This window comes from Centruroides vittatus, unplaced genomic scaffold (assembly GCF_030686945.1).
Source record: "Centruroides vittatus isolate TY-2023 unplaced genomic scaffold, ASM3068694v2 scaffold_996, whole genome shotgun sequence".
Lineage (NCBI taxonomy): Eukaryota > Metazoa > Arthropoda > Arachnida > Scorpiones > Buthidae > Centruroides > Centruroides vittatus.
The window spans coordinates 409,061-421,628 of NW_027122724.1; the positions used below are offsets into that span (position 1 = coordinate 409,061).

At 36.2% G+C, this 12,568-nt stretch overlaps 1 protein-coding gene across 1 annotated transcript; it reads left to right on the forward strand.

Moving 5' to 3' along the window:
- The first annotated feature begins 2,232 nt into the window (after positions 1 to 2,232).
- Oseg1 (intraflagellar transport protein Oseg1) lies at positions 2,233 to 6,484 on the forward strand. Its single transcript, XM_067289048.1, has 2 exons — positions 2,233 to 6,389; positions 6,463 to 6,484. Exon 1 carries the CDS (start codon positions 2,303 to 2,305, stop codon positions 5,888 to 5,890), a length of 3,588 nt encoding a protein of 1,195 aa, XP_067145149.1. The 5' UTR covers positions 2,233 to 2,302; the 3' UTR covers positions 5,891 to 6,389; positions 6,463 to 6,484.
- The last annotated feature ends 6,084 nt before the right edge of the window (positions 6,485 to 12,568 follow it).

The window sequence follows — 12,568 nt, forward strand, 5'->3', positions numbered from 1 at the left end:
GGCCAATATTTTCTTTTATATTAATTTAAAAGAAAATATCGAATATTTTTCTGCACAGACTTAAATTAAAAGTTTAAAAATTTGATAGTTGAAGCAAAGTTTAGGTTCAACAGAGAAATAGACTTTCAGGAGAATACTTTGTTGTATTGCAGTAAAGTTGAGTCGGACTCAGACACAGAAGTGACACTCTCAGTTGTTGGCTCAAAAGTAAGAATCCTTGTACCTGACGGTTGCAGACAGGCAAACTTTACTTGCCTCAGTCCTTGTAACTGTATATTGTGCACGCGATGCAATTTTCCTCCTCTAAACTTCGTTAGGCACAGTGAATCGCGTCAGAAAGCTTTGACCCACTGTAAATGTAAACGAAGACACGGACTCGTATTTTATGCGTTATAAAATAGATTACTGGAACGATTCTATTGTTAAAGAAAAAGTATGATGTACAGGGACAAGCCGCTACTAATTTATGGTGGACAGCGTATATTTAATTAATTTTAGCTTGTGTCTATTATAAAGCGATTGAGTCAAAGCATTTAATGCTGTGCCTTTCTGTGTGATTTTTAAGAATGTGACAAAACACCGCTTCATAAAAATACTTGTGAAATTTCTGTCGGGTGTTCTTAGTCTGTGGAAAACATTATCTATAGAACTTCGATAAATTTTTCACACGTTAAGCCACGAAATCACACCCATTTTGTGACAGTTTTTTGATTTCCAGAGACTGATCCGAATAGAGGGGGTGCACGTGACGTCACATGACTCCGCTCACATCTACAGGCGCCATATTGGTTGCTGATTTCAGGTTACCCTGCTTAATCACTTTATTTCGTCAACGTGGAAGAAAGGAATTTTATTGGCTTTGCAGCCGATTTAAAAAGTAATGATTTGATAAAATATAAAGAGAAAACTTCTTTTATTGAATTGGATCCATAAGAAATGAAACAAACGGAATTTTCATCTATCCAATTTTATATTTAGTCACATTTTAAGTTAACTTGTATTTATAATTACCATTAATTTTTTTTTGTCAATATGGTTTTGTGTTGCGCAAGTCTCTATTATTAAGATTAAGTTAATTAGCCTAATAAATATGGCTATAATAAATTGGAGGGCTTATCACATCAGGGACTGACTGGAGCAAAATAGACTAAATTTTTACAAAAATTAGCCTTTAATTAACCACAATCAAATTTTTAGTAGAATGCATTTCGGGCACAAAAACTCCTCATCAGCCTACATACACCTATACAGTATAAACCCCAATATCTATCAAGACAATCTTAACATAAATAGCAATTCCAGACTAATAAATCCTGGAATCGGCTGATCAGGAGTTTTTGTATAAAGGAGTTTCCAAATAATTTACTGTCTCTCCATGTTCTATAGTTGGCGACGTGGTTAAATCGTTGGATGAAAAATCCATTTGTTTCATTTCTTATGGATCCAATTCTATAAAAGAAGTTTTCTCTTTATATTTTATCAAAGCATTATCTTTTAAATCGGCTGCAAAGCCAGTAAAATTCTTTTCTTCCACGTTGACGTAATAAAGTGATCAAGCAGGGTAACGTGAAATCAGCAACCAATATAGCGGACAATTGTTTTCTTGGGCGGAGCAATGACGTTATATCACGTGACTGCACCCCCTCTATACTAGAAAATTATCATTGTTTTGTAGCACACGTGATTGTTCAAGAATGACTCTAGTTTGTTTGGACTAGAGTCATTCTTGAATAATCACGCAAAGATTGCATCGTAGATTATTAAATATTATGGGACCGGTGAAAAAGGCGATCGGGATACACTTCTTCATCGCTTCGTAACGTTGAAACTGCTGTGAAAATCTTCCATTTTCTATATTTTTTCTTGGATGGGTATTCCCCGCCTGCACTCGCTTGATTTAGTTTTCCCGTTTGTTTATCATTTAATCACCATTAGCGATTCAATTCGATGTTATACATTAATATCTAATTATAAATGATTTACATTGAATTACTCGGAACAAGGTAATTTAAATAATTTAAAATTACTTTTGTCGTCGCCGATCGACACCGAAAGGGGGCGCAGGAAACTTTAGAAATAATCCTTTTGATGCGAACGACAATTTACCTTAAAATATGCTCAGAACTTTATATAATTTGTCACTGAATTTTAAATATGTTAAAATATTATAATTTAGAAGATAGATTTAAAATAGCAAATATACATATATTTTTTGTTGGCTTTAAATATCGATCGATACCGAAAGGGGGCGTCACGCGTGTTTGTTTTTGAACGATCGCTCGGTCGTTGTTTGGAGTGTGTCATGAGATCCGTTTCGCTTTGGGTAGAGAAACTACAAGACCGAGATAAGAATGGAGAACAGTGCATATACGATCTCGCTTTCAGACCTGACGGATTGCAATTAATCGTAGCCGCTGGCTACCGTGTTTTAGTATACGACACTAACGACGGATCGCTGGTGCAGGCCCTAAAAGGCCACAAAGACGTAGTTTATGCCGTTTGTTACTCGAAAGATGGCAAGAGATTCGCTTCCGGATCGGCAGATAAACAAGTCATCATCTGGACTTCGAAGCTCGAAGGCATATTGAAGTATTCCCATCACGATGCCATCCAGTGCTTGGCCTACAATCCCGTGTCGCATCAGCTCACCAGCTGCGCCTGCTCGGATTTTGGACTGTGGTCTCCGGAGCAGAAGTCCGTCACCAAGCACCGGGTCAGTAGTCGCATCACCTGCTGCAGTTGGACCAACGACGGGCATCACCTGGCGCTCGGCCTTGTCAACGGCTACGTCAGCATCCGGAGCAGGAACGGAGACGAGAAGATCAAGATGGAGAGACCTGGAGGCAAACTCTCTCCGGTTTGGGGCGTGTGCTGGAATCCGTCCAGGGAGGAGAACGCCGACGTCCTGGCCGTTGTCGACTGGGGCCAGATGCTCTCTTTCTATAACTCTACCGGGAAATTAATAGGGAAGGAACGCCCCTTGGGATTTGATCCTATGTGTGTCGGTTATTTTTCGAACGGCGATTACATTCTTGTTGGCGGTTCGAACAAGCAGTCCGTCTTGTACACGAGAGAAGGTATTATGGTCGGAACTGTGGCCGAACAGAGCTCTTGGGTTTGGTGTTGCAGTGCCAGGCCAGATTCGCAACATGTTGCCGTTGGTAGTCAGGACGGGACCATATCCTACTACGACGTCGGATTTTCTACCGTCCACAGCTTGTATAAAGAACGTTACGCTTACAGAGAGAACATGACGGATGTCATCATCCAACACCTGATAACGGAAGAGAAGGTTAGAATAAAGTGCCGAGACTTTATCAAGAAACTTGCCATATTTAAACACAGACTGGCGGTGCAGTTGCCGGAAAGAATTATCATTTACGAATTGACGAAAGGTGATGCAAACGACATGCATTATCGCGTGAAAGAAAAGATTAATCAGAAAGTTGAATGTACCTTATTGGTGGTCTGTGCCAATCATATTGTTCTGTGTAGAGAGAAAAGGTTGCAGTGTATGTCTTTCCAAGGTGTTAAAGAAAGAGATTGGGTGATGGAATCATCGATAAGATACATTAAAGTGACAGGAGGACCCACCGGTCGTGAGGGACTGTTGGTAGGTTTGAAAAATGGTCAAGTGGTGAAAATATTTGTCGATAACCCTTTCCCGTTGCCTATTTTGAAGATACCTTCTGCCATTCGGTGCCTGGATCTCAGTGCGGCTCGACGTAAATTGGCCATCGTAGACGACATGGGGACGTGTTTAGTGTTTGACATTAATACGAAAGAATTACTTTTTCAAGAACCAAACGCAAATAGCGTTGCTTGGAATAGCCAAAACGAGGACATGTTATGCTTCTCGGGTGCAGGTTATTTGAATATCAAAGCTGGAAATTTTCCTACTCATCAGCAGAAACTTCAGGGGTTCGTCGTCGGTTTTTGTGGCTCTAAAATCTTTTGTCTGCACTATAATAACATGTCGAGTATCGAAGTTCCTCAGTCGACACCGATGTATCAGTATCTAGAGAAGAAAATGTTCAATGAAGCTTATAAAGTGGCATGTCTAGGAGTAACAGAAAATGATTGGAAAGCATTAGCACACAGTTCCTTAGAGAATTTAAATGTTTCTGTTGCAAAGCAAGCATTTATTCGTGTGCGAGATTTACTTTACTTGCAATTGATTGGTAGCATTGAAGAGAGAAAGAAAAAAAATGAATCAGATGATGTGTTTCTTGGTGATATTTATGCAGCTCAGGGAAAGTTTGCAGATGCAGCTAAGCTATATAAAAAATCCGGTAACGAAAGTAAAGCTATGACGATGTATACGGACTTGAGAAAATTTGATTTAGCTCAGGAATTTCTCTCTTCGGATGATGTCCAAGATAAGAAGATATTAATCAAAAAGAAGGCTGACTGGGCTCGTAATATTAACGAACCTAAAGCTGCGGCTGAGATGTATCTGTCGGCCGGAGAAACTATGAAAGCCATAGAAATAATTGGTGAACATGGATGGGTGGACATGTTGATGGATATTGGTAGAAATTTGGATAAAGCAGATCAAATGGCATTGGCCACCATTGCCGAATCATTGAGGAAACACAAACAGTACCAGTATGCTGCAGAAATTTACCGTAAGATGCACGATGTGCATGCTCTGATAAAACTTTACGTGGAGGCGCATCAATGGGAGGAAGCTTTTGTTCTGGCTGAACAACATACGGAATTTAAAGAGGAAGTTTATGTACCTTATGCTAATTGGCTAGCGGAAAACGATCGGTTTGTTGAAGCTCAAAAGGCATTTCACAAAGCCGGAAGACAAGATGAAGCTCTTAGAGTGCTGGAAGAATTAACACATAATGCGGTGAATGAAAGTAGATTTAACGACGCTGGATATTACTATTGGCTACTTTCTATTCAGTGTTTGGATATTGCTGGAGAAGACGAAACGCAAACTAAAGTAATGTTAAATAAATTTGAAGAGTATCAGAAAAGAGCAGAAATATATTACGCTTACCACAACATTCACAGATTTATTGAAGAGCCATTCACCTCTTTTTTCTCGGAAGCGCTCTTCAACATGGCTCGATATTTGTTGCATCAGATGATTGGAGACAGTTTACCGGATGTTTCGAGAGTTGCAATTTTATACGCACTGGCAAAACAGAGTAGGACTCTTGGCGCTTATAAATTGGCACGCCACGCGTACGACAAATTGCAATCTCTGCACGTTCCCGCAAGATTCCAAGAAATTATCGACCTCGGTGCAGTGAAGATAAGATCAAAACCTTTCAGCGATGCCGAAGATCTCCTACCTCTGTGTTATCGTTGCTCGACGACAAATCCGCTTCTCAATAATCAAGGAAATTGTTGCATTAACTGTAAACAACCGTTTGTCCATTCATTTGTCTCTTTCGACATTCTCCCTCTAGTGGAATTCATTTTGGAAGAGGGAATTTCTGACGAAGAAGCCATGAAATTATTAGAAATGGAACCACAATCTTCGTTTGAACAACCACAAAATTTTACTGGAGTGGATGCAGGAAGTTACCAGGCACTGCGTTTTGACGACAATCTGGAAAACGACACCGAAGCAGATCCGTTTACCGCCCGCCTAATGAGCTTCGAAGAAGGAGGATTAGATTTTGTCCCAGTGATCGTTGGCCGCAGCGTGCTCCAGAGCATGAATCGCACCGACGTGATCGTTTGCAAGTGGCCGCTGCCCCGTCACTACCAGTATTTTCGTAATCTGATGCCCGACGTGCAGATCACCCAGTGCGAATCGTGCAAAAAACTCTTTCATACGGATGATTACGAGTTGCAGGTGTTACAGAAAGGTCACTGTCCGTTCTGTCGGTTCAATCCGGAGGAAATGCAAAATGTCGACATCAGTTAGACCATATAAAAAATTATTTATTTATGCACGCACAGCTAGTGTACAACACATATTTTTGTATATTTTGTTACATTTCACTGTTGTTTTTAAAATTTATACGCTATTAAACACCTTTCCTGTTTACTCGGGTTTCATTTCTGTGTGTAGTATTGCATGTCAGCACATCACGTTGTCTCCAAAAACAACCGATAGTAGAGGGTGATGGGTCTTATCATTCATTTCTTTCAAGGACCAACCAGATTAGAAAATTTTAGTGTATAAAGCATTATACATTTTACAAGAAAAATTCTATACAATCTTAACCATATGGCATATTATAAACACAATTACAGAGAGGTTTCTTTTGTGGTTAGTAATTGTATGTTCCGAAAGCAGTCAAAATCAACAAGAGAAAGATGTCAGATTTGTTTCTTGTTATTTCTTTCTCTTGTTTGTACTGATAATGGGCATAAAATCCAAATGTGCTTGCGTATTCTTCAAAGTTTTCACTCCAAAAAGGGTTTGAATCACATTTGTGCATAGTGTCTAGTTATTGTAACTTCAACTAATTACCAATTTTTTTCTGTTTTTAGGGACACGAAAGGTTATTAAATTAGGCAGAACAATGAATTGATGGTACAAACTCTCCCATAAAATGGTAAGTGTCGTTTTGTTTAAAATATTTTATAGGAGGGATATTAAAATAAAACTGTAAATGTAAATATTGGATTTAAACAAGAAAAGAACACTTTATATCATAAGGCAGGTCACGGTCAGTGACAGTAGCAAGATACATGATACACTATATTTAGGTTATATTTGTATTATTGATATAATTAAAAATGTTTTGCTTGTAAAATCTCGATTGCTTGAAGAAGCAGGTATAACTTTTTACATAGGAAATGCTTCCTTAACCGCATTAAGGTTGAAGAGGTTTTCCAGCTTCCCTGTTCCTCCTTTGGGACTTTTGACAGAAGAAACCATAAATATTGGGTGAATGAGACAGATTAAAATTTAAATCACTTCCAGTAATTGCTACTGTCATGAGCAGACAATTTCCATTTGAAAATCCATCTCATTTGGTGTGATGTAACTATTGTTAGGATCTTCAGTAAAGTAGAAAATGACAGATGTGTTCCGTCACATCTGTGTTCTCAAAAATCGTATTTAAACATATTTTAGATCTGTGCAAGTAGTGATGTACATACAGAGTTGACAGAATTGGTCTTATTGCATTGTTTTACTCCCAATTGGAATCCTGTTAAGCTTAATTATGGTCTGCGCATATGACGGAAGTCGTGTAAGATTCTAACAGAACCGAAAAATTTGTAGCTGCCCATACCCTTTAATTATTCGTGTATCTAATCATACCATTGTGTTATGTATATCCTACATTTATCTAACAAGGGGAAACCGGCACATTTTAATCACCGATTTCGACGAAATTTTGTGGGTGTGCTGTATTTACTTGTATCAAAACCGCAGGACCCACTAATGAAGTGTTCTTGAGAAAATTGCGATAAACATTTTCTAGAACTATTAATACACACACATAAGAATGATTCACGAATTCATGGTATAGTTGGTTTAGTGAAGACATGCAAAGAGCTTTAGTTTTTGGGTTCGATCCCTATATGCGAGATATTTTTGTTTTTGGGTGCATAATTTAATCTTATTGTTATTAATACAAATAAGTAAATAACAGGTGAGCCTGCTGTCTTTATTGTTATAATTATTAAAATGATCACACACCTTTCCAGTTTCTTTAATTAATGCTAAATATGCAAAACATCATATTAAATTAGTAGAAAAGAATATATTAACATCAACAATTACCCATAAAAAATATAAATTAAAACATATCTAGTTTTATATTCTTTTGATTTGTTTTTCTCTCAAAAATTCTTAATAGAAAAACAAATGAAAAGAATGTAAAAGTAGAAGAGAGACCCCTTATTATAAGCAAAAATAGGAAATATAACAGGTTACTTGTCTTTAAAAGAAAAATATAATAGATAAAGTGATGTTAAATATAACAAATATTCAAGTTCCGGCAGATATACAAGACACTCCGGTAAGAGGATTGAATTATCTCGGACCAGAAATACCACCAAAGTTAAAATTAGTGGTACAAATCGAAGATATTAAAGAATTGGAAGAAGATAAAAATATAGAAGTAATATTCAGAATATATTAACCATGTATAAATTAAAAAACCATTCTTAGCATGATTAAAGTTACAAGAGCTTTAATTGATGATAATTTAGTTATTGTCAAGGCAGATAAAACAAATTGTGATTACGGGGTAAGATCGATATAATGATACCGTTAAAAAAATAATAGAACATTCGAAAGGTCGACAGGGTGGGGAGATAAAAGGGGGTTGCGTCGCGTCTCGAATAGGATCGGACTTAACAGAGATTTTACTCGTCATTTGCATTTACAGCTTTTTATAAAACCCGTCCCTACCCTCAAAATTAAGCTTTTTGCCATTTTATAATGTTCAAAAATATAAAAAGTTTTTAAATAAAATATAACAGATGACACCACACAGGTAGTTTTAAATGTTTTCAGAAAAGTTAAGCAACTGGAATTTAATTAAGAGTTTTAATAATTATTATTATAATGTATGTAGTGTTTATATATAGTGATATGTTGGTTTATCTGTATGTTGTATTTTCATTTTATTAGATTCTTTTTGGTGTATTTTAATTATAATACCATATTGTCGAAATTTGTATATGTAACCCATTTAATAGCTCGAAGGAGGCTATTACAAAAGCCAAAATTCATTCTAGGATATTAAGCATTTAATTAAAGAAATCGGAAAGGTGTGTGATAAGTCTGATAATTATAACAATAAGGACACTGCTACTATTTATTTATCACTATTCAGGTCAAGGCAATGCTTTTGGGAGTTCTTTGATGTAAAGAGAGAGAGCCGACCAAAGTCGACAGCTAAGATTCTCTCTTTTTATTCGTCGTAACCTCGGTGACGGACGGTATAAATAGAACCGCAAAGAATGCCAGACAGATTTTTGTAGAAGACATTCTTGCTTATATTTGGCTTGTGAGATACGGACACTCCTATGGCATCAATGAGCACTAGTAGTGTGCAGGATGAAGAAGAGTAACAAGATATTAATAAAGAAATGCTATTAAAAAGTGCTCTAAAAGTAGCCGAGAAGTTTCTTGTGGGAAATAATTACATTGCAGATCTTTCGTCGGTAAAGGCAATAGTTGTGGGCCATGAAATATGTGTTGATGTTGGTCATGAATCACTGCATCAATCAATAGAAGAATTGTCATTGTCACCACTCTCAGAAGAGTGGATGGAATCCCCTAAAACAAAAAAATTTAAAACAATGAATCTAGAATACAAGTGAAAAGTTGTATCCATGGGAATAGAACATCAAAATTGGTCACTGAAACATTACAGAGAAAAGGCACACATTGTTTAAAATCTAAAAGAGATTTGAAACAGTAGATGGTTTAATGCTTTCTATGTTATTAATATGAAAAGACTAATGACTTATCATTTATTCTGCTTTTTTGGTTATTATTAAGTAGGAAAATGATTTATTAACTGGTGGGACCCGACTTGCCAAAATATGCTATTAAAATACACTCCCTAATTCACAAGCAGTGAGCGCGCTGGCTTTTTGTGGCATGTTAAAATATGCAGAGTTTGCGTCTCAAATAACACAAGAAAGAAATATTTCAAAACGTTAATGAAGTTTGTTTTTCACCCTCTGATGTTAAAACAAAATGTAAAGATTGTACAAATGAAGTAGCAATGATTATTTATGCATGGCACACCAAACTATTATGTTTTAACTGTTTTTATGATAAATAACACCCAAAATTCTGTCATATTCTTGTAAAACAGTCATTGTAACTATCTATTGTATATATACCGTATTTTACAGACTATAAGACGCACTTTTTTCTTCGAAAAATTGCCTCCAAAATGCAGGTGCGTCTTATAGCCCGTAGCGTCTTTTAGTCCGTAAAATACAGTATTTTTTGTGGCAAAAGAATCATGTGGCGATCGAACCCGAAAGCTAATTCTCTTCACACTTCACACAATGCCTTAATGGTTCACACTGTGCTGTGAATTCGGGAAACATTCTTCTGTGTACATACTAGGTATTTTCTGGGAAAACGAAGCCGAGCTTGGCGACGTAGGTTTTACTATTTTGGCCCAACACGAAAACACAGGTCCACCAACATGCTTCTAACATTCTGTTAAAGCAGTTTAAAACCCACAAGTTCAATAGAGGAGGTGAACATACAGTCATAAATGTCAAATCTTTGTGAAACGCTCAAAACACTCAATGTGCAGCCAGCAGCCCATACGTGGATCCAGCAACATTCACATTTGTGACTGCAGGACACATGTTTGTTTTGAAAAGTAGATTTCTTCATGACATCGTATATGTTAAATGGTCATGGTAAAATAAAAATCTATCATAGATATTGATATAAATCGACAGCAGTCGACTCGATTGGCTCGCAGCACGTGACCGGTTTACAATCGGCAATCAGACCATAAGCTTTATATGGCAAGTTTTGAACTCGAATATCTCGGCGTTTGCGTCAGTCTGCCAAATTATACAGACAGTCTGTTCCGAAACGATAGAGCCAGTGTAAAATAACGACATTAATAAAGAAATAACAAGCACATTACAAAACAATAGAAGGAAATTTGAACGTTGGTTTATTACAATATCATATAATAATAATTTTATCAAACACAGTGATAAAATAATAATATAAATTGAATTTTAACGCTGTTGTATAGGACATACTTGTCCCAAAATGACAGAGTGTCTTCTACATTTAAATAAGTGATTTTATTTATTATTAATAAGTAATATGTCCACCTTCATTATTAATTATTTGTAAACTCTATCTGGCATTGTTTTAATAAGATTTTTCCTCTCCACATCTGTGATTTCATGCCAAGCATCAGTTATTGCCTTTCTTAAATGCCACTGATGTACATTACTTTCCATTCCTATATACTTTACTTGCTAAAATACCAAACACGGTTTCTATGGGATTAAAGAAACTATTGAAGTCTCGCTCACAACTTTGATTTATGTTTAAGTACACTTGTTTACACGTCGGCACACCAATTTGTAACTGTCGTACGAAAGTTCGAAGCGATCTCTCGAAGTTTCCGACGCTAACGTGCGATCGGTTATCGCTCCCGGCAAATGTACAGTTTCGGAACCAACGTAAATAGCAAGATTTTCCCGAGCATACTAAATATAAATAATAGATACGTTTACCAATCGATATTGAACTTTCTGTACATACGTAAAAACGAAATTCTGCCCATCTGTTCTATATAAACTTCTAAACTCTTTAACTAATCTGCAGCAAACTTTCCATACTTATAGGTATGAAAAGTTTGCTGCAGATTTATAAAATGTAACAAAGTACTTTTAATAGAAATTAAATTGTCATAAAACAAACATAAAGTATACTTTGCAAAAAATTATATTGTATCAAAATGGTTAAGATGATATCATCTTCAAATCACTTTAATCCTTTTTAATTAGGTTGGCTTTTCTCACAGCAAACATTATCCAGGTTTTAACACAGCATAAGCTACAACTGCTAATTTGTATATTTATACCTCCCTCTTGTGTCACTTGTTAGGTGATTAATTTTTAATTTATTTTTGTATTTATCAATGTAATCATACCAACCTGCATCTACTTTTATTCCTAAATTGTCATTAATTTTTAATATTTCTATATGTTCATAGTATTTCCTTTTGTTAGTATTAGTTTTGTATTTTATTGCCTTTATTCAATCTTTGACTATTTGACAACCTTTTGAATTACAATGTTTAGCTACAGTTGAATTATGTGTATATTAATTGCATTTAGATATTCGTTTACCCGTACTTTTAAACTTCTATGTTTCCCCTAAACTTTTTTATATTTTGTATTCTTACCAAATTAGATTCTTTTAATGTCGACACATCCAAAAAATACAATTTATTATTTTGCTCTTCCTCTATTTCAAAATTTAAATTACTATCTAGATCAGCGTTTTTCAAAGTGGGCGATAATGCCCCTTGTGGGCGGTGAGTAAATCTAGAGGGGCACTGGAGGCAGGGTACTGAACTGTGACCAAAGGCAAAAGTTGGGGTCACTGACAGCCATTCCTTTCCTCTGTTAAACAGATAAGAGGAAACATTGCGTTTAATGGTTTCCAGATGTTGAGAACAATGTACGGTAAGGGCACAAAGTGTGAGATTCATAGAAAAATTTTCCTAAGAATCCAGTAGAGCATTGGTTATCCGACTTGATTGGGGTTGGTCGGATAACTGAAAAGTTGGATAACCGAAAAGTATGAAAAAATACATTATTAGTATAGTGTATTAGGCCTGGTTTAAATACTAGCCTCCCTTTCATGGTCGAGCCAGTGCTGCCGGCTAAAACATGCAAAAATTTAACAAAAATAATATTAAAGTAGCCAAGACATAACCAAATATTGTAGCGCCACATCACTAGCGGACATTTGAATTTGCCGACTAGAACGCGGTCGGATAATCGATGCTCCACTGTATTTCCAATTCTTTCTCACACAAGAGAAAACCGGTTAGGGACATTGGGTATAACTTTATGGAACAAAGGGGCGGTGGATTGAAAAAGTTTGGGAATCACTGATCTAGATTGT